Source organism: Sinohyriopsis cumingii, chromosome 8, assembly GCF_028554795.1.
Source record: "Sinohyriopsis cumingii isolate HCF-2022 chromosome 8, ASM2855479v2, whole genome shotgun sequence".
In the NCBI taxonomy this organism is placed as follows: domain Eukaryota; kingdom Metazoa; phylum Mollusca; class Bivalvia; order Unionida; family Unionidae; genus Sinohyriopsis; species Sinohyriopsis cumingii.
The window spans coordinates 21886673-21914149 of NC_142968.1; the positions used below are offsets into that span (position 1 = coordinate 21886673).

The 27477-nt window shown below is 33.5% G+C and overlaps 1 protein-coding gene across 1 annotated transcript in view; it reads right to left on the minus strand.

Moving 5' to 3' along the window:
* The window catches only part of LOC149793123 (disintegrin and metalloproteinase domain-containing protein 10-like), a 106235-nt gene that overhangs the window by 8176 nt on the left and 70582 nt on the right, over positions 1-27477 (minus strand). Inside the window, exons 10-16 of the mRNA XM_089967038.1 lie at positions 26827-27007; positions 26145-26301; positions 20287-20385; positions 14146-14230; positions 9928-10033; positions 3086-3235; positions 1431-1570 (exon numbers count right to left, since the gene is read on the minus strand). Coding sequence (XP_089823164.1) covers positions 1431-1570; positions 3086-3235; positions 9928-10033; positions 14146-14230; positions 20287-20385; positions 26145-26301; positions 26827-27007 — 918 coding nt within the window. The remainder of the gene's footprint in view (positions 1-1430; positions 1571-3085; positions 3236-9927; positions 10034-14145; positions 14231-20286; positions 20386-26144; positions 26302-26826; positions 27008-27477) is intronic.

Here is a 27477-nt window from a genome sequence, read left to right on the forward strand (position 1 = left end):
ACACAACATTATTACTGCGCACATAACTCTGCCCAGATAAATTTGAACTTAGTCATGTGCTCGACATAACTTTCGAGAGAAAATGATGTGTCTAGTTAAAATTGAAATTTGGAGTCATATTGTGAATGAATGTGCATTGCAACAACTTTTCCATTTGATCTGGAATGAATAGATTTTGATATTTTTTCAATTCTATGAAAAATCATGATTATGGACTGGATTTGTATGTGACAATTCCACGTGAAATACATGGAACTGAAGAAGCTAGGGAGAAGCGTGTTGACATCTGCAAATGTGTTTCTGTTTCTGTCATTGTATGTTTGAAATCATAATGTGAGAAAAATATAAAGTCTTTCAATTGCAATTATCAAAAAGAAGCTATGGAATTGAATGCTTATTTCATTTTGAGTGCAGCAAGGAGGATGTAACTGTACTCATCATCAAAATTACAGTACAATTTTGAAATGTGTAATCGAGATTGAGAACCTATGACATGGCTCATGTAATTCCAATTTGCAGAACTAAGAAAGTACATTATGAGGAAATTCAGGACATAAAACTGTAAGTATATTCTTTTTGCCATTCTTATCACCAGCTAAAGAAGACAGTAAATGACTTGTCACTTGTATGTTATTTGTAAGGACCTTTTCTTGCATCTGTTGTATACTGTAGCTAGCCTAAATCCGAAACATTGTATCAACGTGGAATGTGCCAAAGCAGCTGGTATGTGGCAGTCCATGAAACATCTGTTTTAGTTCATTCAGAAACAAATTTAAACAACCACAACGTAAAGCACCTCTTACACGTGCGTACATGATTTGTTTACAAATCAAAAGTGCTGGTGTCTGCGTCCATTGTTTGTTTACAATAGAAAGTAGTTCCTTTATGCACATGAATGCTATATGTGTATTGGCACGCGGGTATCGGGTAATACTGCATGATACTGACAATGTAAAGTTAATGGGGAAAAAACTGAGCATATAACAATCCCAGATATTAAGTGAAAGCAAGTTTTCACAACATGAGTTCACAGTTTCCAAATGTTACTGAAGGTAATTGGATTTGTAAGAGTCAATTCAGAGCATTCCAAATTGTTAAGTTAAAATAAAGTTCCCAGTTGTTAAGCAAATGTCTTTTCTCTAAAGGTGAATTTACAATATTCCACACTATTAGTGAACATAGTCTTTTTTCAAAACATAATTTCACACTGTTCCTTGCTGTTAAATGAATGCAGTCTTCTAATAATAATTCATGGCATCTTGGATCTTAACTCAAGGTAGGTTTTCTAATGACCTTATGATTTATACATCTACTTCAGTAAATTGGAGCTAACGAAAATTATCTACATGATCACAATACAATCACCTGTGCTTTCTAATACTTTCCAGGCAAGATGACAAGATTATAAAAGACAGAGTTAAGAAACATACAATTATCCAATCTCTAACAGTCTCCAATGTTTGGGGATTAAATATGAGGTTCGTAAGACGTGATAGTGGTCCCTCTGCATCTATTCCTCGACAACGATGAAACATGTCACAATAACCCTGGAAATTATTGCATGGGGATCCTGAAAAATAAATAAATAGCTAAAAATGTTCTGTTGCACGTCATTGAAAGAAGATCAATATGGCGAATGGATAAGTTCATGCTATCAGGTCAAACAATATTGAGGTGATATAGCAAACAAATTCTTTCCTTCCAACTTAGAACAAAATGAGAATGTGGTTTTGTATTTATTACATAATCTCTTCCATTATGATTTTAAAATATTTTAGCTATGTTGTGTAAGTAGAATTAAAACCAAAAAATGCATCCCATAAATACTGATGTAGGAACATTAGCAAAGTACATAAATAATTCCAATCGGAATATGCAATATGGAAATGCAGATTAAATCCTTATGAGACAGGCCATGTTAAGGAACAAATAAGTGATATGATATTAAAAGTAGACAGGCACCAAGTAAAGTGAAACCCATTTAATGGAAACACTTAATCTCACTGCTTTTGTATGGTTAAACTTACACATTGCTTCAAACAAAAGGACCATGAATAGCTTATTTTGGTACATTTTCTGCTTATCATTTGATCCTGTTCTAGAAACTTGTCAATGCGACAATCAGTACAAATGTCATCATACATCTCTTGGTAAAGTTCCATTATTATATAATATCTACTATTGCAAATTCAACAGATGTTTCAGTTCATCGAAGGACATCACTGTTGTTATATTTATTGGAGTAATTATTGGACCACAGTTGCAACATAGACAAAAAGTAAAGCTCACAAAGCAGTATTACAGTGGTCCTTGCATCTTGAAAATATTGCTTGTTTCAGCTATCACACTATGTGTACAGTTATATTTTCTTTCTTCTTTCTGACCTTGAACTTTAAACTATGAAACTTACTTTGGTATACTGTCTACTCATACTATATAAAAGTTGAACGCTATATGGAAATATCTCTGAATGTTAATACAGTAAAGGTTCATATATTTAAATAGTCTCTCAAGTTAACCTTTATCTGCAGTGAATTAACCTTTGACTTAGCTAAACAGTTCGTGGTGTTACATTTTACCTTGCTGTGTCATTAAGCTTTGAGCCAGGGGTAGTAAGCAAATGGAAACCATACTATAAAAACTCAAGCAGAAATTTGTTCTAAAAAGTGACAAACTTAAAGACAAAGGCAGCTGGATGAATTGAAATTGGTCTCTCCTTCGTAAAGCATTACACGATTACAGATAGGATTGCAAATATTCTTACCAATCAACATGATGTACGTTTTTGACCTGAATAATAATCTGAAAGTCTGGATGATGTTCAGACATATGCTACAATTTTGTTACGTAGGAATCAATTGTTATATGAGAAACTAATCAAAATAGCTTATAAAATGTTCAGGTAAGTTTCATCAGAATATCAAATGAAGTTAGCTTGGTGATGAAAGATGTTGTACATAAAATTGTGTGCTCGTTAAATGCTACACCAATATTATAATTTTAGAATTCATGTTCTCTGCCCTGCGTAAAATAAAAACAAAAGTACCCATGCTGTAGATTAGCAGGTTACTGATCCTAATTTTACCTGCTGCAAGTTTCACACCCTCATCAGCCTTTCCACCTTCTGAACGGTTGTGAACAACTTCTTCCACCATATCGTAGAACATTTTTGCTTTGTTCTTAAGAACTGGGTGATTTGATGCTATGCATTCATTAGTGGACCAGGTGCTGTTAACTGCAACATAACATTGTTCTTTTTAATAAGAAAACCAACAGTTTCTTCCATATTTGTCAGGCATTTAATACATATTTGCCTCGGGGGATTTGACCTATGTTTCATATACAACTGATGGGAACAGTCTCAAACACGATTCAATGATCATTAAGGAAGGGCTTACATTTTTCAAACTAGTTTATAAAGAAGTCAAACAAGTTCAAACCTAGTGGCATTTAACATGAAACTAGTATAGTGTGACCCCGCTATAGCAAGCACAATTTTACATGTATTTTTTCAAAAGTACGAAACATAATTTTTTATTATTATTTTGGGGAAGAGATTACTCATGAATAATACAAGGTGATTGTGGCATGGCTTCTGAAATTTTATATGTATTTTTCTCGTGTTAGAAAAAATAGTTTTCTCTTCTCAAAAGTAAGAAAAATAAAGTGTAAAACATTAAGTCTAGGATCATGTAAGGCTTTGCCAATCTCACAAACTGTGATTTTATTTTCCTTATTGGCAGCAAAATATACCATCTGGCAATTTTTTGTATTGGCAACATTGTTGGCTGTTTAAAGTTGTATATACAACCATTGGTTTGGAGTGGAGAAATTCAGAGGCCCATGAAAGGAAGCCACAAAGCTGATATAAAATGCACTCAGATTTATCTATTGTTACGTAAACAATATCTTTGTCCATACTGACAAATCACCTTAACAGTGCATTGTTATATTATAATCTGCTTATGTTGACATTGAGCACGAGTACTGTATGTTGTGAGATATCCGCTTTTTTGTTGTTGACATTTTTGGTAGCAGAGATCAACCGGACGAGGCATTATCTCATAATCTATCTTTCATCGGATTTTCGGCCGCTCGCTAGTAATTAATATATTTACATAGACTGACATTTGTATGTGGATGGTAAGTAAAATTCCTCTTCTTTCCACTCAGAATTAAATCCTTCAGAACACCCACATTTTCTGTACTAATCCTTGTCATCAGACTAGAACACATGTGTCTATCATCCGTTGACCCTTTGTTAAATTTCTGATGCATGAGTGGAAGGTAGTACCACTCTGCTGCCACAAATGTAAAAAACAAAAACAAAAAAACACAAAAAAAACCATTTTACTTGTTGGTCTATTCAATAGGCAGGGATGAACTGTAACTACAATCGACCAAACAACAGCTAATTCCTTTTTTTTTAAATTGTACCCAGATAAAATAGTTTGCTGAAATTTCTAAGAAAATATTACCTTTGAAGAACCAACTGTTATGAAAACTTACTAAGCAAATGGAAAAAAATCAGTCATAATCATGCAATACAATTATTTGATGTTGCTGCCACAATAAGAAGCGGGCATTTGTTTGGTTCTCCAAGGCTAGCCTTTAGTGGTGACTTCAATAACGCATGCACCTTTCATCAAAGAAAGCCAACTACAATCTTCAATATAAACGAAGAACTTTTTTCAAAGAAGTTAATACCAAACTTAAATAAAAGCAATGGAATCTGATGGATTTTTTTTTCAGTTTCCAACGTGACTGGAAAATGTTATCTGTGCTGTGAAAGTTTCCTTTTTGCAGGGAAAAAGTTTGTGCTTATGAACGCTACCAATGTATTTTACCACCCGCATTTATTACCTACCCCACCCCACCCCCACAAATGTTTTAGGTATCATGCATAATTTTCTTAAGCTAACTGACCTGGTTGCAGACCTGCCGACCCTGACGTGTCCGTCTCAGTAAGGCAGTTGATTTTTTTCCATAAGACCAGTTTTCAGCAAGGTGTAACAAAATATCAATAACTGATATTGTAAAGCTGGAAAATGTAATTAAAAGTTTGACGCATCAACGATAAGCATTATGTTCAACTGAAAAGTTTGTAAAGTATGTATAGACTTTCTTTACCACTAGTACAATTGCACAAACTCTAGTTCCAAACCCTATGCAACTCAATGGCTTGTTTCTATCTCTCAACTTGATATAGTTCTTGGAAATGCTTTTCAATTTCACGTGACGATGGCAATCATATCTCCTGCCACGAGACATACTCAAATTGGCATGTGATGTCCAATAAACATAATTGAGTCCTTTCCAGCTTTTATTCATAAGAATCTGAATACTCCTTTTTATTCTTCTGTGTTGATTATTAACACTTTTCTTGAAGCTTATTTTCCCTTTCGTCTTAAACATGCATTGCTGTATGGATGCCATTTTTACAAATTCTATAATCAACAGTTTGATCATGCAGATGCTTTGCATGAACAAATAGGTGCATTTTAAAGCATCTTGGGCGCTGCTGTAAAGTTAGTCTGATTTCCTGACTAATTTCACTAATTCTAAGATGAAACCCGGATCCAAACAAAACATGCATAAACCAGTTATCTGGATTTTTCGGCAATGATCATTTTCTCATAGTTTTTACTAGTAAGGTGTAAGTCCATATTTTAAGGGTAATTTTCGTAGGACTTCCGGCAAAATCATAAGAGTTGGCAGGTCTGTAGTTGCTTATAACATGATTCGGTCTATATCACAGTCAGGTTCTATGGCTCACAACTACCATGTTATAGTGGGGTCACACTGTACTGATAATCAAATTTTCAGTAACTCCTTTATAAGTGTTGCTAGAAATCTATCTAAATATTTTAGGCAATACCTTTTTAGTTTACGATTCAATGATCATTACGGAAGCGCTTATATTTTTCAAACTAGTTTATAAAGAAGTCAAACAAGTTCAAACCTAGTGACATTATTCAAAACTGCCATAGTAAAGCCTCTGCTGAAGAAACCAACACTAGACCATAATGATTTAAAGAACTACCACCCAGTTTCTAACCTCCCATTCATATCAAAAATCTTAGAAAAGGTTGTTATATCCCAGCTTGTATCTTATCTAAATTCAAACAGTCTTTTTAGCAATGTACAATCTGCATATCGCCCTTGTCACAGTACTGAAACTACTCTTCTAAAAGTAGTTAATGAAATTCTGTCTGCTTTGGATAGCGGAAAGATTACAGTCCTCACCCTCCTTGATTTGTCTGCAGCATTTGACACAATAGACCATGATATATTACTTCACCGTCTCCAGCATGCATTTGGCATTCATGATACAGCCTTAATGTGGTTCAAGTCCTACTTTGTCAACAGGACACAAATTGTGTCTGCAAATGGAATACATTCCAGCCCAGTTGATCTGTGTTGTGATGTTCCACAAGGGTCTGTTCTTGGACCTGTTCTCTTCATTCTATACACTCAGCCGCTCTCAAGTATCATAGATCATCATCCAGTGTCTCACCAACTGTACACTGATGACACCCAAATATACAAATCTATCCACCCAACTGAAGTTGATGCTACCATCCAAGGTGTAGAGAGGTGCATTTCTGATGTGAAATCATGGATGACATATAACAAGCTGCAGATGAATGATGATAAAACTGAGGCCATTCTGATCACAACACAAAGACTTTCTCATTCACATCCTTTACCTCAAACAATAAATATCAGCAACACCAACATTAAATTCACACAATCAGCATGAAACCTAGGTGTTACTCTGGACAGTACTCTCACATTGCACCAACATGTCATGAACATATGCAAGGCTGCATATCTTGAGCTGAGACGCATCAACTCCATTCGCAAATATCTTTCAGTTGATGCCACTAAAACACTTGTGTGTTCATTAGTACTTTCAAGACTGGACTACTGTAACTCAATTCTGTCTGTTTCATCTCAATATCTACTCCAAAAACTTCAAAAAGTTCAAAACACAGCTGCTCGGATCATACTTAGATTACCACGATCAGAGCACACCTCCCCACTGCTCTGTACGCTTCACTGGCTATCCAGTCGATCCAGAATGAAACACAAAATTTGTTCTCTGTGCTACGTTTCACGGATGAACTCTAGTCCAACATACCTATCCGACCTCACCCAAGTGTATACACCAGCAAGATACTTACGCTCCTCTTCTGACAATCGTATACTCATTATTCCCACTATGAAAACAAAGTCATATGGACAGTGTTCTTTTGCATACCAGGGCCCAGCAACGTGGAATGAATTGACCACTGAACTTAGACACAAAGACAAAGTGATCCCATTCAAGAGTGCTCTCAAAACTCACTTATTTCGACTGCAAGAACAAACTTAAAGACCTAATAATGTTTCCTACCTTAAATATTCTCAGCATGTTATTTATGTTTTCTAATTTCATGGTGTTTGTGTTTGTAATCATATCATTATGTTTTTTTATCTTAAAGGTGTTGTCTAATGTTGTAAAGTGCTTAGAGCTTCTATAGATTAGGCACTATACAAAGTCCTCATTACTATTATTATTATTATTATTTAACATGAAACTAGTATTCATAAGTGTTGCTAGAAATCTAAATATTTTAGACAAAATTTAGACAAAACCATTATTACAAATAAAGATATAACAAGCATCAGTATGAAGTTAATAAATTAAAAAAGGGAGTATAATAAATGTACTGCAACAATGGTGTAATAAACTCAAGTGATTAATGATTGGTTCATTAAAAAGATCACTGCTTTCTACAATTTGATTACCAAGGCTATTAACAAAACCTGTGTTTGAAAACCAAAACTAGAAGAAGATGCGGACTAAGGAGGAGACATAACTGTTATAAATGATGACTTTGCTCTGCTGAAGACCTAACTCATTCAAGGTCTATTCAATACAATGATAAATGTCAAAGTATAATGGAATCTATACAGATTGGGCAAAGTAATGCTGCAGAAACTAAAGACGGATAAGCAGGATTTATAAATCCTGGAAATGAAGTTGTGGATTAATTATAACTCGAACAGCTTCAGCATTTCATCAATATGGAGGTGCATGCTGAAAGCTGAGATTTAAGAATTGGTAATAAAATTATAATACACAAACCACAATAAGTACTATCAATACCATAACCTGTCTACATTATGCTGTTGGAAAGCCCTTCAATGTTGTTATCAATATAAACATTTATTCCAAAATCTGTTTGAAATCCAGCAAACATTTATACAGAAATGTTGCATAAACCAACGTCAGGAGCATGGGCACTCAGTAACACCTATAAATGATCTCATGTAATGCTGGAAATTATAAGCATTTTAGGCTGATCTATGCATGGATAGGTTGATAAGGTGGATTTTCATTAAAAAAAAATTTATTTCTAAGAAACTAAAGTCAGTATGGTAATCAATCAGGATGCATAACTCACGTCACAGAAAGGTTTAAAATTGAGGTCGCTCAAGCTCTAATCAAAACGAAAACTACATGGAAAATTTTACTTAAATACAACAAGATAAAGTCATGCAGCTGCAGATCCGAAGCATCAGTAGAATATATACTTATGGGACATAACTACTATAGATGGTGTTGTAAAATAATGGCAGTATGGTAACTAAATATGGTCTGCACAAAAAAAGCTGTGGAACTCAAAACACCCCATGGGCCACATGAGGGCAATTTCAATAGCCCACGGGCTGCACCACCTTCATTATCTCTCATGACATACTGTGATGCCAATCATTCTGCGGGATACAGGATATGGCTGAGCAGGCCACATGTAGCCCGTGTGTTCAAGATCCCTGCTTTAAGTGGAAAGGAAAAATGAGGCAAACAAAGTCACAAATAACCATTGTTGAAGTATATTACAAAGTGTAAAGTATTCTGATGCTAAGTACTTGTTGACATCAAATTCTAGAATCACATTTTGTTGTAAATGAAGCCATGTATTTTGTTTACTAAAGTACACTGTAAGACCGAAATGATTTTGAGAAAGAAATGCATATAGAAAATTATTTTTGAACATTTTCATCTTTAAATTTTTTTTACATCTGCAGTGTTTTTGCATGGTACATTTCATCTTTTCACTATTATAATTATCGTATCTAAATAATTTGTTGTCCCTTGGCTAGTTCACATTGACAAGAAAAATATCTCTTTATCCCTTCAGTATCAAAAGCACCTAATGCATTTAATTCCAAGTCAGTATCATGCTTATCAATGTCATGAATGTGTTGTGTTGATAGTGACTATACTCTTCCAATCCAGTGCCCAGTTTCTTAAATATTTATTAAATTAAAACTCGTTTTTGCTTCAACATTTATAGTGAATATTCTCTGGCTATATGTTTTTACTTTTAGGCTATATGTGCTGTTTACCCATGAATCTCTGTAGAGTAAAAATTAAAATTGTCCAACCTGTATGGTAATAATTATATATATATATTATTACTATCTGCTTGATATTTACATATTGTTATGTCATGGCAAACACATAATGTCACTTACCGGGACATGGCGAAAAATATTATTTACTTTGTAATAATGCAATCTACAAATTAACTATATATAAACCCTGATTAATAATCCTAATGCTGGATAAATTTGACTACCAAACTAAATAATTGAATATGTTAAAGCAAAATGATCAGACCGACTGTAATTATGTAAAAACCTGATGCAATAGATCCTCATGTGATATGGCATCCGTTATACAAACTATTTCTTTGTAACACACACTACTAAATATTTAGACCAATGTATATAGTGCCTTTAATACACACTATTTCATTGCAACATACATTACTAGAATATTTAGAACCCAACATCTGACTCGCTGTATCCTTCTCTGATACTGCACAGCTAAGACATACTGTTGCATTGCAACATACGTTAGTGAATACTTACAACAAGCAAGAATGCACAGCTTTTCCTTTTCTGCCACTGAACCTGCTGCTCCAGTCACAAAACACTCATGCCAACCAAAACGTTCACAAAGGGATCCTGCACACTCCTATAATAACAATAATTAGATTATCTGTAGCCAGTAACACTGTTCTCAAGCAAAGTTTATTTGTCGTATGTCGTATGTTTTGTTATGAAGCTGGAGTAAAAGTTTAAGTTTTTGTTATAAAAAAACTATTTAGAAAATGACACTGCTAGTAAATATTGTACATAACTCTGTTTCGTGGATATGAATGATTGAGATTTTTTAACGAATGAATACATTAGTCCTTAAATTATATATTTCATTCATAGTCCTTAAATATATATTTCATTCATAGTCCTTAAATTATATATTTCATTCATATGCGACATATTTCCCTTTTAAGGCACTTTTAGTGAACAAGTGAGATCCTGGTGTTTGCACATCTGTGTCTCTGTTTTGTGACAGGATTTCTTCCTCAGTGTTTAAAATTACATTCTCCTATTATGATATTTAAAATTAAAGATTCAAACACTAAAATATGGCTGGGAGTGAATGTAAATATGGAACATATCCTTACATTTCCATTCAGCACCTGTGTGACACATACAAGATTGGCAGAACTAGGGAAAGGTTAAGAAATGAACATATACAGACACGGATACCACAGAACGACGGTGACTACAGGTAGACACATACAGGTCAGCAAAATGTAAATATGATGCTCACAAAACATGGAATGCTTGAGAAATCAAGCACCCAGGTTGATATAGATTCTAACCAGCACTACACACTGCTTTGGCCGATTACGCTACTTAAGAGTAAATTAACTCATAATGCAGCCATGTTGTTCGTGACTGAGATGTTTTGTTTGGAACCATAATCCATCTATAGGAGCAGCCAATGTTAATAAACAGTATGTAGGTCTGTATGTATTTCCTGTCAACAACCCTGTGATGTATGCTACATTAGGATGTATGCATTTCCTGTCAACAACCCTGTGATGTATGCTACATTAGGATGTATGCATTTCCTGTCAACAACCCTGTGATGTATGCTACATTAGGATGTATGTATTTCCTGTCAACAACCCTGTGATGTATGCTACATTAGACTACATTACGATGTATGTATTTCCTGTCAACAACCCTGTGATGTATGCTACATTAGGATGTACATATTCTTAAAAAGAACTTTTACTATTCAGCCTGAATAATTGGATCATGACAGATTACACATAAGTTAACATTACCTAAATCTTTCATGACAGATTACACATAAGGTAACATTACCTAAATCTTTCATGACAGATTACACATAAGGTAACATTACCTAAATCTTTCATGACAGATTACACGTAAGGTAACATTACCTAAATCTTTTATGACAGATCACACATAAGGTAATATTACCTAAATCTTTTATGACAGATTACACATAAGGTAACATTACCTAAATCTTTTATGCAGCTATATCAATGGTAAGAACATTACTTTGAGCATAAAATGATAAAGTCGACAAAAAGTATATGGCACCTTGGAAAATGTCTTGTGAATCAGACTCACAGACTTTCTGTTTCATAATTCTGAAGTGAGCTCATACTGAAAATATCCATTAATCATAACACACTTTTCTGCATGTATTGAATATGAGAGATTGTAATGTTGGCAAATTTGATGAAATTGTACATGCTCATACAGTCTTTGTCTTTTCCTTTTTCTATAAAATTTCTATCAGATAATGTCAAATGGGTAACAGTCATCAAAGTATAAATTTTTTTGTGCCTTTCCATTATTTCACCAGTGCTCATCCTTAAATACAAAACATTTAGTACTGCATTCTTTCATCAAGGTGTAGCGCTACCCACTGAACAATGGTAATCTATTACGATCAGATAAAATATGACAAAAATCAAAAGTATTTAGTGAATGATATATGTAAATACCCATAAATGAACATACCTGACAGTGTTCTAATTAAATTTATCATGTCAAATATTCTAGAACTGTTACCTTGCCATTTTGACATAAACATGATGAAGGAAAATGAAATATTTAATTCTGTTCGACATTTTCCACACAGTTTCTGAAAAAAGATGATATCTGAGCTAAAACTATTATCTGGAAAGTGAATGAAAATTGAAGGAAGTGAAATTTGAATTTAGAACATTATTAACGGAAAGTAGGTGTTTTCAGAAAGACTATGAAATTAGATATCAGTGGAACATACTGTGGGGAAAAAGGTATAAATATGCATTCATTGTAATTTGATATTATAAAAGAAACACATAGACAATCTTCAATAAAGGTTACCAGAAATCATTCTGATTCATAACTGGTAGGTGTCGAGTTATGTTACCAGTTCGAAAGGCAACAGTTCCTTTACCCTTTATTGATATTAAATTAACAAAGTAGAAACACATTCAACCAAAGAGTCTGGAAAAAGTGTTAAGAATCATGCTAAATCATGATTTCAGCACAGAGATGGAGACTGACGAATTTGTGCTACTCAAGCTCCCGCCAGCTCTGACAAAAGTAACCTTTTTTAAAATATCGTCTGATATAGTGGTGCAATAGGGGCAGTGACACGATACATTATGGAGCTTTGTAGGCATTGGACACGAGAAAAAAGTATTTCCCCATTGCTTAACAGTTACTTTGAGTGTATGATTCCATTTGGTCTGACCTGTTTTATCTATCCATATTTATCATACTGCAAAGATAAACACGGACAACAAATTTGGGGCTCTTTAATATGTATCAATTAGGTCTGCTCAACTTGTCTGATGGTAGGCAAGAAGAATAGTTTTGTTTTCATGGCATTTAGTCACAATCGTTTTCTCTAAACTTCATGTATGTTGTATCAACTTTGTTGGGTACTCTAATCTTTCTGCTCTCAGAAGGAAAGGTGCTTGGTGATCGAAGCAGTCCATGATGAAAAGAGTACTTTGGTAACTGAATTTTTACCCTAGCACTCTCAGATTCCAAGGTGTAATGCCAAAACTATGACAATTATCGTCCCTTGGTACAATGTCACCTCTTGTAGATTAGTACCTTTCCATTTTCTCTAAAATGGAGAGCCACTGGTTATCTATGAAACAGTCTGTTCAGCATACAAATTGTTTTCCAAGCAATCTGAACATATGCATCATTATTTAGGAAGAGTCTATGTAGATGCAAGTGTGCACTCTGTTAAGTTTTTGGTAAAATTTGGCCTGACAATGAACTGTAAATGCAAGTCCACTCTTAGTCTACTGCAACCCATGTTCCACTATCAGATATATCCCCATCATCTATCACTTGTATCCCATGTTCCACTATCAAATATATCCCCATCATCTATCACTTGTATCCCATGTTCCACTATAAGATATATCCCCATCATCTATCACTTGTATCCCATGTACCACTATCAAATATATCCCCATCATCTATCACTTTTCACCCATGTTCCATTATCAAATATATCCCAATCATCTATCACTTGTATCCCATGTTCCACTATCAAATATATCCCCATTATCTATCACTTGCATCCCATGTTCCACTATCAAATATATCCCCATCATCTATCACTTGTATCCCATGTTCCACTATCAAATATATCCCCATCATCTATCATTTGTATATCATGTTCCACTCTCAAATATATCCCCATTATCTATCACTTGTATCCCATGTACCACTATCAAATATATCCCCATTATCTATCATTTGTATACTATGTACCACTATCAAATATATCCCCATTATCTATCACTTGTATCCCATGTTCCACTATCAAATATATCCCCATCATCTATCATTTGTATATCATGTTCCACTCTCAAATATATCCCCATTATCTATCACTTGTATCCCATGTACCACTATCAAATATATCCCCATTATCTATCATTTGTATACTATGTACCACTATCAAATATATCCCCATTATCTATCACTTGTATCCCATGTTCCACTATCAAATATATCCCCATTATCTATCATTTGTATCCAATGTACCACTATCAAATATATCCCCATCATCTATCACTTGTATCCCATGTTCCACTATCAAATATATCCCCATTATCTATCACTTGTATCCCATGTTCCACTATCAATTTGAATCATTATTTTCAAAAGTAGGCAAGAGAAAATCATCGTGCTACTTGATGTATTGGAGACTTGATATTATACATTGCCAGTACAACTTACCCCATTTTTACATGTGTATCCATAGTTACTGCAATACGTGCCATTCGGGACTTGAGAAGAAGGAGGACACACAGAAGAATTGCCAGTAAAACTGTTAAGGAATTCATTTACTAAACTGATGTAATTCCACACAGGTTTTAAGTTTTTGGTATAAAGTAGGTAAATGAAAATCATTATTTTTTATACCTTCATCTTTTGCTCATAGAAGCTTGTTTAATTACTGAAAAGTTCTAATTATTGACAAATAACAAGTTTGAATTAGATAGTCATATAACAGTTAAAATGATATGCTAATATTGTACAGATATTAATACAGAAATGCTTTAAAATGTTTCATATTTAATTTATTCATTGACTTATATTTTATGATTTTAGCATCTAACAAAATGCATATTTAGTTGAAATTACTAAAATAACTTTGGTCTTTTGTAAAACTGAAATCATAAGCTATTGATTTATTGTCATATGAAAATAATAGATACCAATTCTCATTCCATGCCTGCCAAATTTGGATGAAGTGCTGAGACATATTGACAGTAATGTGTCTATTACATTCAGCAAATCCTAATGCAAATCAATTGGAAACATTGCCATAGCAATAAGTGTTACAAAGTATCATTCTTAGTACCAAACTGATAGTTATTGTATATACAAATAAAATCACATGTGTTGGTTCTGTGCATTGTATTATTGACATTAAAATCACTTGTAAGTGAAAAAATTGAGGAAACATTCAGGAATTAATGTGACTTATGATGTTTGACTGATGATTGGTCAGTAGAAATAAATAATATTTGGATAAATATATTATGACATCAATTCACATTTGCCATCTCAAGATTCATTGGTGCCTTAAATATTAAATTATCTTTCCTCAGACAGCCCCTGTTCTATCTCACCCTTTCTCTGGGTTAACTCCTTAGAGAATGGCCATTGTTTGCCAATCAGTCTATTTATTTACAATTAGCCTTTGTGCAGCTTGGTAAATTTTGGATCGTTCTTTGTTTTATTTGATCAAGGCAAGTTTCTGTTAATGTATACGAAGGATCTATACTGGCCAAGTCAGTTTCATAAGTGAATATTGACATCTTTGAAGTCAGTGACAAAATTTTCACATTCATGAGCAGAAAGCTTCAATCGCAGCGTGGTGCTAGTAGAAATGAGAAACCCAATGCCACGTAATTAAGGTAATGAGAAGTGTATATGTGCTTACTGACAAATGGTGTTGTGGTTGGAATGTATGACATGGTTTCACCTGACAAATGGTGTTGTGGTTGGAATGTATGACATGGTTTCACCTTCTGAAAAGACAATACAATGATAAAATGTGAAAGGTGACTAATGTTTCGTGGAATCTGGAATTTAACAGAATATAGGGAGTTCAAGTAACTGTAAATAATGTAACAAATTCAATTAGAAATACACAATTATAGATCTGAAACTGACATATTAATGTTTTTTTTTCCAATCTCCATACATTATTTTGTTTTTGTTTAACCTTCAACAAAAGCATGAGATACAAGAGGACATTTTTGAACTTATGGTATATTGAGGTAAATGGAGTAGAAATGAGTAAGTTATCACCCTCTCTTATCAAAGGTATATTGAGGTAAATGGAGTAGAAATGAGTAAGTTATCACCCTCTCTTATCAAAGGTATATTGAAGTAAATGGAGTAGAAATGAGTAAGTTATCACCCTCTCTTATCAAAGGTATATTGAGGTAAATGGAGTAGAAATGAGTAAGTTATCACCCTCTCTTATCAAAGGTATATTGAGGTAAATGGAGTAGAAATGAGTAAGTTATCACCCTCTCTTATCAAAGGTATATTGAAGTAAATGGAGTAGAAATGGGTAAAATAGAACACTCTCTTATCAAAGGTATATTGAGGTAAATGGAGTAGAAATGAGTAAGTTATCACCCTCTCTTATCAAAGGTATATTGAAGTAAATGGAGTAGAAATGGGTAAAATAGAACACTCTCTTATCAAAGGTATATTGAGGTAAATGGAGTAGAAATGAGTAAGTTATCACCCTCTCTTATCAAAGGTATATTGAAGTAAATGGAGTAGAAATGAGTAAGTTATCACCCTCTCTTATCAAAGGTATATTGAAGTAAATGGAGTAGAAATGAGTAAGTTATCACCCTCTCTTATCAAAGGTATATTGAAGTAAATGGAGTAGAAATGGGTAAAATAGAACACTCTCTTATCAAAGGTATATTGAGGTAAATGGAGTAGAAATGGGTAAGTTATCACCCTCTCTTATCAAAGATATATTGAAGTAATGAAATGGGTAAAATAGAACACTCTCTTATCAAAGGTATATTGAGGTAAATGGAGTAGAAATGGGTAAGTTATCACCCTCTCTCATCAAAGCAAGTGATCCAGCCCCAAAATGGTAGAAAACAAGCTGCCATGGACGTGATGCTGAAAAAAGGGTATTATAAGTTAACTACTGATTGTCAGCTTTATGAAACATCATACAAATAGGATATACTGAGCAAAATGGTGATAGGTTAACAATACTGTATGTACAATATATATATATTGCTGATCAACACTATGTTCCCATTTGATGTCACATTATATTCTGAGCAAACTAAGCAAGTGACAATGCAGTGTATACTATGATCAGAATGCAAAGTAATAAATCAGATTTGAGGATTTAAGGCATGAATATGAATTCCAGTGTGAAGACATTATAATTAATAACCACTGAGCAGAGGATTTAAGGCATGAATGAACTCCAGAAAGAAGACGTAATAATTAGTAGCCACTAAGTAGAGGATTTAAGGCATGAATATGAATTCTAGGAAGAAGACGTTACAATTAGTAACCACTGAGTAGATGATTTAAGGCATGAATGAATTCCAGGAAGAAGACATTATAATTAGTAATCACTGAGTAGAAGATTTAAGGCATGAATGTATTCCAGGAAGAAGACATTATAATTAGTAACCACTGAGTAGAAGATTTAAGACATGAATGAATTCCAGGAAGAAGACATAATAATTAGTAACCACTAAGTAGAGGATTTAAGGCATGAATATGAATTCCAGTGTGAAGACATTATAATTAGTAATCACTGAGTAGAAGATTTAAGACATGAATGAATTCCAGGAAGAAGACATAATAATTAGTAACCACTGAGTAGAGGATTTAAGGCATGAATATGAATTCCAGTGTGAAGACATTATAATTAGTAATCACTGAGTAGAAGATTTAAGGCATGAATGAATTCCAGGAAGAAGACATTATAATTAGTAACCACTGAGTAGAGGATTTAAGACATGAATGAATTCCAGGAAGAAGACATAATAATTAGTTGTTGTTGTTGTTGTTGTGGGGTTTAACGCCATTTTTCAGCACGATGGGCTATACATGGCGGCCAGTATTAATGGTGGAGGAAGAACCCGGAAAACCCCGGAAAGAACCACCGACCCACGAGAAGCTACTGGCAAGCTTTCTCACATGCCCACATTGGCTGAATCTTAGACTCGAACCGCCGCAGACAGAGGTGAGATGGCAGTGATCCGTAACGAAGAGCGCTTTAGACCACTCGGCCACTCGGGGCCCCACATAATAATTAGTAACCACTAAGTAGAGGATTTAAGGCATGAATATGAATTCCAGTGTGAAGACATTATAATTAGTAACCACTAAGTAGAGGATTTAAGGCATGAATATGAATTCCAGGAAGAAGACATTATAATTAGTAACCACTGAGTAGAAGATTTAAGGCATGAATGAATTCCAGGAAGAAGACATTATAATTAATAACCACTGAGTAGAGGATTTAAGGCATGAATGAATTCCAGGAAGAAGACATTATAATTAGTAACCACTGAGTAGAAGATTTAAGGCATGAATGAATTCCAGGAAGAAGACATTATAATTAATAACCACTGAATAGAGGATTTAAGGCATGAATGAATTCCAGGAAGAAGACATTATAATTAGTAACCACTGAGTAGAAGATTTAAGGCATGAATATGAATTCTAGTGTGAAGACATTATAATTATTATCCACTGAATAGAGGATTTAAGGCATGAATATGAATTCTAGGAAGAAGACATTATTAATAGTAACCACTGAGTTGAGGATTTAAGGCATGAATGAATTCCAGGGAGAAGACATTATAATTAGTAACCACTGAGTAGAAGATTTAAGGCATGAATGAATTCCAGGAAGAAGACATTATATTTATTATCCACTGAGTAGAGGATTTAAGGCATGAATATGAATTGTAGGAAGAAGACATTATAATTAGTAACCACTGAGTAGAGGATTTAAGGCATGAATGAATTCCAGTGTGAAGACAATATAATTAGTAACCACTGAGTAGACGAGCTAAGGCATGAATGAATTCCAGTGTGAAGATATTATAATTAGTAACCACTGAGTAGATGATTTAAGGCATGAATGAATTCAAGTGTGAAGACATTATAATTAGTAACCACTGAGTAGAGGATTTAAGGCATGAATGAATTCCAGGAAGAAGACATTACAATTAGTAACCACTGAGTAGATTATTTAAAGCATGAATATGAATTCTAGGAAGAAGACATTATTATTAGCAACCACTGAGTAGAGGATTTAAGGCATGAATATAAATTCTAGGAAGAAGACATTATTATTAGCAACCACTGAGTAGAGGATTTAAGGCATGAATATAAATTCTAGGAAGAAGACATTATTATTAGCAACCACTGAGTAGAGGATTTAAGGCATGAATATAAATTCTAGGAAGAAGACATTATTATTAGCAACCACTGAGTAGAGGATTTAAGGCATGAATATAAATTCTAGGAAGAAGACATTATTATTAGCAACCAGTGAATAGAGGATTTAAAGGCATGAATATGAATTCTAGTGTGAAGACATTATATTTATTATCCACTGAGTAGAGGATTTAAGGCATGAATGAATTCCAGTGTGAAGACAATATAATTAGTAACCACTGAGTAGACGAGCTAAGGCATGAATGAATTCCAGTGTGAAGACAATATAATTAGTAACCACTGAGTAGACGAGCTAAGGCATGAATGAATTCCAGTGTGAAGACATTATAATTAGTAACCACTGAGTAGAGGATTTAAGGCATGAATATGAATTCCATTGTGAAGACTTTATAATTAATAACCACTGAGTAGAGGATTTAAGGCATGAATGAATTCCAGTGTGAAGACATTATATTTATTATCCACTGAGTAGAGGATTTAAGGCATGAATATGAATTCCATTGTGAAGACTTTATAATTAATAACCACTGAGTAGAGGATTTAAGGCATGAATGAATTCCAGGGAGAAGACATTATAATTAGTAGCCACTGAGTAGAAGATTTAAGGCATGAATATGAATTCTGGGAAGAAGACATTATAGTTAGTAACCACTGAGCAGAGGATTTAAGGCATGAATGAATTCCAGGAAGAAGACATTATAATTAGTAACCACTGAGTAGAAGATTTAAGGCATGAAAATGAATTCAAGGAAGAAGACATTATAATTAGTAACCACTGAGTAGATGATTTAAGGCATGAATATGAATTCCAGGAAGAAGACATTATAATTAGTAACCACTGAGTAGAGGATTTAAGGCATGAATGAATTCCAGGAAGAAGACATTATAATTAGTAACCACTGAGTAGAAGATTTAAGGCATGAAAATGAATTCAAGGAAGAAAACATTATACAATTATTAACCACAGAATAAACTATTTAAAATATAAATAAGAATTCTGGGGAGAAGATATTATCCAATCATTGACCACTGAGTAGAGTATTTAAGTCATGAATATGAATTCCAGGGAGAAGATAGTATACAATTATTTACTTCAGAGGTGTTTGATATTCTGTGTACAATTTTTGTTTATAGAATCCTTGGAAAATACAGTGTGTATTATGTATATATTATGTATGAAGTGTAATGTCTGTCTGGAACTCAAGAAGATTCTAATCCATTCAGTTTTGATACTATTTATAAAGAATACAAATTAGATGCAAAATAATTATAACAAAGTTCAAGTTTTAAATTATCTTCAGTAACATACATGGAGTAAAGGAATGTCACAGTTTCTGTTCATAAATCATATAATAAATACATTTACAATCATCCATCAATCAATCTGTGCAAGGATATCTGCAATTTGAGGCAAGTAAACACTCTGTAGCTTCCCTGCAGGTAAAAGTTTCGTTTGCATAGACACAATCGTCTGTACAGCATGCTCCTTCTGAAGGGCTAGAAATACAAGATAGATGAAAAACAAATGATTAATTAGATATACATAATATTAGTAACATCCACATGCAATGTGAAAATGCTCAAGATATAAGAGATTGAGTTGTGACTTCTTCATGTAAAAACAGCACTTTTCTGTTTCAAAAATATGAATGAATATTGGAAATATATATAAGCGTTTAAACATCAGTATAGATCTTTGACCTCAAAATTTCATTCCCATGTTAATAATCCTGAAAATAAATTCTTTAGAACAAAAAAGGAAATCTAAAATGAAGACTGTAAAAGAAAGGATCGAAGATAAGCTCTGAAATAGAACACAATTTCATAGTTGCTACAGCCACATTTACATATCCAAGTTGTCTGTAAAGTTGGAAAATGCAATCACATTGAATCATCAAAAATTGTACGTAAAATTAACTTGGTGAACAAAAATCATATCTTTAAGCCATAATTTTATGTCTTCATTACATTCCTTACAAATTTAAATAATTCCCCCATTTCTTTAAATGACTGAGAGAAAATTTCCCTCTATGTTTTCAGTTTAAGAAAAGACTCTGCACAAAGAGTACATTCCAACTTGTGTATGAAGGAAACAATATATCACAATATCTTTTCCTCTGTGGACAGCTGTCCTTCAAACAGAGTTGAAATTTGTGAGGAATCTTATACAAGAGACAGAAGTGGGCCTGATATTGCTTTCTTGGGCAGTTGACATAAACAGGTGTGGCACAGTAATAGTTTTATAGCTATGACCAAGAGACAAAGTTGTATGTCCCAAAAAAATAAGTCCAAACCACCATTTAGCATTTGCTGACACCTAAGACAGTTTATACACACCAATTCTCAGACATGTAGGTCTCATTTCAAATTTATGAAGAATCGCTCCACCTGATCCCCAGGGCTGAATACATCTTTTTAAACAATTGAGCATATCTAAACAACATTGGAATAATACCCATGTGTCCAAAATCGTTATTTCTAAAGATTTAGTTAGCATCGTAGAACATGCTTGCATGCAAAGAGAGGGAGGAAAACATAAACTCCACCATTTCTTCAAAAATGTGGACATAATTAATGCAAAAAAACAATCCAGACCATCTCAGTTGTTGCTTTGTCATTCCAAGTAGCCTAAGTGATCACAATGTCAAACTTCAGCAAAGGAGGCTCATAAAAAATAGTCAAGGATTTTATAGATAGGACTCTTGTTCTAGTAAGTGACATACTTCCATAGCATGGTGTATATGTATCCCAAAATGTTATCATTTAATCTCGAAAGCTGATCACAAAAAAGGTGAGGAAAGGAACAATACCATGGTGTAGAGATATAAAGCCATCTTTGCACCATAATTACATCATCTGGAGAACTTTTATTTTTCAAACAAGCTTCAAAAAGTTACTAACAAACACAAGTGTACCATACTTACTGTATATATTGGGACAATTTATAAGCTTCAAAAAGTTACTAACAAACACATGTGTACCATACTTACTGTATATGTTGGGACAATTTATAAGCTTCAAAAAGTTACTAACAAACACATGTGTACCATACTTACTGTATATGTTGGGACAATTTATAAGCTTCAAAAAGTCACTAACAAACACATGTGTACCATACTTACTGTATATGTTGGGACAATTTATAAGCTTCAAAAAGTTACTAACAAACACATGTGTACCATACTTACTGTATATGTTGGGATAATTTATAAGCTTCAAAAAGTTACTAACAAACACATGTGTACCATACTTACTGTATATGTTGGGACAATTTATAAGCTTCAGAAAGTTGTTAACAAACACATGTGTACCATACTTACTGTATATGTTGGGACAATTTATAAGCTTCAAAAAGTTACTAACAAACACATGTGTACCATACTTACTGTATATATTGGGACAATTTATAAGCTTCAAAAAGTTACTAACAAACACATGTGTACCATACTTACTGTATATATTGGGACAATTTATAAGCCTTTATTTTCTTTCCTTGAACTAAAAGATACACCCCCAAAATTTGTCCCAAAACTTCAAAACATTTACAAGTACCAGTCTGGACCTCATGTGCCGAATGCTTTATCTAATAAGTAAATAATTCTTCAATCTTTGATGAGAACATCATAATAACCTGATTCATCTTTTTGGTTTGCTTTTCGTCTTTGCTTATGCACAAATAAATCAAAAGACCAATAACAAACAAACATATATTTGGCATTTCTGCTATGAACTCATCACGGTAATTGAAGAGCAACTACAGTGTTTAAAATAATTGTTTACACATGATCAAGTTATAAATCACTGTGCATTAAAACATTCATTATTGCTTCAGTTTCCTGTTTTTGACATCACCTATTCTGCTCACCATAGTAGTCAATATCTTTATAATTCTTGAATACCCATTTGTTTGTCTTTATACAGCACAAAAGCAATGCAAAAATCATCTTCATTTTGTATGGTGTCATGTATATCTGATTTATATATATTTTAATTTAATTGTTTCTTTGTCAATTTTAATTTTTTTTCTTACATGCTATTGTAATGCAAATTTATTCAATGGAGATGATATTTTTTCAGAAAATTGGTTGACCTGAATCATTCTTTTCATAAACACCAGGTGTTGGTCTGGATGCTGACTTTGATTCAAAATTAGTAAACAAAGTTCTATTTTATTTTAAAATGATTGGTTGTTGTCAAGGTCATGATGGGACTACATGGGTTAAGAAGTAAACACTTTTTTATTTTTATTCTGGGAATAAAATCATTGGTCTAATCAAGACCATATTCTGTGTACGTGATATAAACACGATCACGTGACCCCCCTTCTGATTTTGCAATCTGGGAGAATTTCGAAACTGAGTCTTATAATATAATATAACCTTTATTTTAGAGAGTAATCTCTCAGTTTTAGGGCTTTTTACACTGATGTCAAGTTAGTTTGTTGTAGCCAGATTTTGAGCTATAATTTTCTTCAGATCAGTTGGATTTCAGAAGGATTAATTTTTTTTCCTCTGGAAATATTTTGAGGAGTGCTTACAAAGAAATTTTGGAAAGACATTGCTTACAAATTTAATTTGGATTTCCAACACCAGAGTGCCATTATTTGTATTTCCACAAGGAACTGTAGATAAGCACAGTACTGACTACAGCATATGTCATCATCATCGATCTTGGATTTTTTTATCAGGATTCGAACTTGAAATTATTAGAACATTTATTACTAGGACTTTTGCAATTTAATTCATGGATTATTCTTAGATTATTTTGGGATTTGATTCTTGAAACCATAAGTTCTTCTCCTTTTTTCACATTTACAGAATTTTTCCAGGAAAATAAATTATTTGTTAAATTTTAAAAAGCTTGTTGTTTTCACTCATTCTGTGTTACTGTTTATTTGGCCTAAACACGTAACAATGGTTTCTCTGAAGATGATGAAACACAATCACATTTGGGCTATTTTAATTGTGCAGTACTTTTAGCAATATGGTTACAGCTGATTGTTTGCAGTTAGCAGAATAGTTACAGCTGCTTTTTTGGAATGGTGTTAGTATCCTACGGGTGTCAGCAACCTACTTCATGCACACCAATTGAGACTCATTGGAAAGGCACACTGTATAAATTGTAGTTTTGTAATTTACTAAAAACAATAATAAAAACTGTGCTATAGTATTTATAAAAAGGTGTAAATACTGCCTTCGAATTTCCTATTCACTCCACAGATTTATATTCAACAGACTCTTTTTTTCTAATGGATACCTTTTTTTATAAAAAATCACCTCATCTTGCATTAGTTTCATTTAAAGTAAACATATGAATATGACTCTTATCTTATCTCATCTCATTTCACCTCAATTCATCTCAACTCAACTCAACTCATCCCATCCCATCCCATCCCATCCCATCTCATCTCATCTTAGCTATTTAAGAGTCATATAAAGGTAAATTAACTATCCATGATCATTCAACAGCAACAAATCAAGACCATGGAAGTATACCCAAGCTTTAGTCATGAAAAATAAAGTCATGTTTCTAAGGTTTCAGTGTATTAAATAGTTATTTTCAAATAATTATGGTGCCCCCACATTTACAGTCTCCACAGACCTGCCAACCCTGACGAGTCTGTCTCAGTAAGGCAGTTGATTTTTTTTCCTTAAGATTGGCCAGTTTTCAGTAAGGTGTAACAAAATATCAATAACTGCTATTGTAAAGCTGGAAAGCGTAATTAAAGGTTTGATGCATTGACGATAAACATTATGTTCAGCTGAAAAGTTTGTAAAGTATGTGTACACTTTATTTAGCACTAGTACAGTTGCACAAATTTTAGTTCCAAACCCTATGTAGCTCAATAGCTTTCTGATATCTCTCAACCTGACATAAATCTTGGAAAATCTTTTCCATTTGACACGACAATGGCAATCATATCTCCTGCCATATTCTCAAATTGGCATGTGATGTCCAATAAACGTAATTGTGTCCTTTCCAGCTTTTATTCACAAGAATCTGAATGCTCCTTTTTATTTTTCTGTGTTGATTATTAACAATTTTCTAGAAGCTTATTTTCCCTTTCATCTTAAACATGCATTGCTTTCTGGACGCCATCTTTGAAATTTATATAATCAACAGTTTGATCATGCAGATGCTTCGCATGAACAAATAGGTGCAGTTTAAAGCATCTGGGGTGCTGCTGTAAAATTAGTCTGGTTCCCTGACAAATTTCACTAATTCAAAGATGAAGCCCGGATCCAAATAAAACATGAATGAACCAATTATCCAGATATTTTGGCAATGATCATTTTTTCATACTTTTTGCTTGTATGCCGTAAGTCGGTGTTTTAAGGGTAATTTTCAAAAGACTTAAGGCAAAATCATAAGAGTTGGCAGGTCTGTGTCCATTATAAACTGTAAATGAATCAAATACTTATGAATAAGAAATCTGGTTTTGAATAAGGACATGCAGCAGAAATGCATAATCTAACCCAAATAATACAATTCATTAGGTTTGAAATATAAATGTAAAGAGAATAAGTGATACATTATGATGTTGCAGAAGATGGCTAAAGCTAAACAAGAATTTGTGGCTACCATAGTCATTATCCCTGATGTCTTTCACTTAAAATCTGGAAAACTGGAAACTAGGTTTTATTACTTAGTCATTCAACGATAATAACAATATTGACATCGTCTATAATCCAGCAAAATATGAAACGTCAAAGCCAAGACGATTGAAAACACAGAGAATACATATAGTTCAGTCTCACAAGCTATACAAATGATCTAACTCAACAAAAGGTTATGCAAATTATCTAACTCAACTAAGGCTATACAAATGATCTAACTCAACGAAAGGATTATAATAATGATTTAACTCAACTAAAGGCTATACATTTGATCTAACCCATCTAAAGGCTATACAAATGATCTAACTCAACTAAAGGCTGTGTAAAATAGTGTATAAAGTTTCTAATTATGAAGTTCAGTTATGAAGTTCAAAATTACTACAGCATTTGTTTTTAAAAATAGGACACACTTGTCTTTCTTATGCATCCTTATATAACGTGAAGTCACTAATTGTTATTGCACGCCACTATTCACGGATTTCATCCTTTCACATGGAAACAATAAGCCTCGTTTCCTGTTTCAGGAACAATAGAAACAACAACAATTTCTCATTTTTGTATAATTGTGAAAATTGATAACAATGGCATAAAATGAATTGACCATAATTTTTTGAATAGTAAACATGCAAATATAGGTACCTGCAAATTGTATTAGCTTTCCTTTTACAACTCCGATCTTTATTTAAACCATCAGTCTTTCCATTGCAACATTGGTCTTTGCAATCTCCTTCATAACCACAGTCACACTCTTCACCCTCTTCCTTCAGACCATTTCCACAGAAAGCTTCCAGTGAGTCTGAAAAACAGCAAATTGTTAAAATTCAAATGCAAATTATTAATCTAGGATACCAAATGCTGAATAACAAATGTCACCTGAGTCCTAAAAGGGGCTTTCCATATGCAAAGTTGGATGTATGTATGTAGGGGTGAGCTCAACTGATTGCTTAGAAACCATTTTCCTGTCTTCAGTCTTTGGAACGAACTGTTCTGCATCACTGAAAGCCAGGGGCATGGTCATTTAGAATTTTACCAATTTTATAAACGTTCACGACCATTAAACTATGCAAAGTCATTTACACTTGAAAACAATTTCAGCCTTGCCAGTAGTAATGTTTGAAAGACAATTGCTTAAATACAAACCCTAACCTCAATGTTGATACCAGACGGATAGCTCGATGGATATCTGGACAAGCACTGTCAAGCAATAATCCGGAATTACTTGGCACTATGGCTAATAGGAGATTGCATTATTGGAGCATCTTTATGTTGCTAGCAAATGAAGCAGCCTCTAAATACAGGTTCTGCAATAATATATACTTACTAACAAAGCAGGAGACTTTGCCACTCTTTTGGTTGATCACAGCATCCAACACCCGTGAAATGTTACCTCTGCTACAAGGTGAGAATTTGTCATTGTATTCACGGTCGCCCGTGGTGGCACTGGGAAACATTATATAGTTCCCATGGTCACCAGCGGGGGCACATGTAGCTCCTGAATCATGCTAAAACAATAATAGAAATAGAATTGAAAGCACCTTCTTAATACAAACTTTATTCCTGCTGCAGTATCTCAAATCAAGGAATATAACAAGGAATTTAGAGAATAATGTGAACAACTCCATGGTGTATTATATTCAATTTTAACATGATTGAGGTATGTATACCCTTCCAAGGACAAACTGAAGCATCAATCTTATTCTGGCCTGAGCGTGTATCGAACCCAAATAAAAATGAGAATAAAATAAATACATTACAACACAAGAACCCAATTATTTTTGTCCAAGTTAAATGAAAGTAAATTTTAGTTTGATGTAGATATAGTTTGAAAAAAGCAAATTCCTTAAGGTGTCTTTACAACTTACTTGTCTGTAAGGTATCCTGGGTAAAAACCATAGAATAGTATACGTTTAGCTTATCTTTATCGTAAAGAAACATATTTAAAAGCATAGCCTAATACCAGTCACGCTCATGA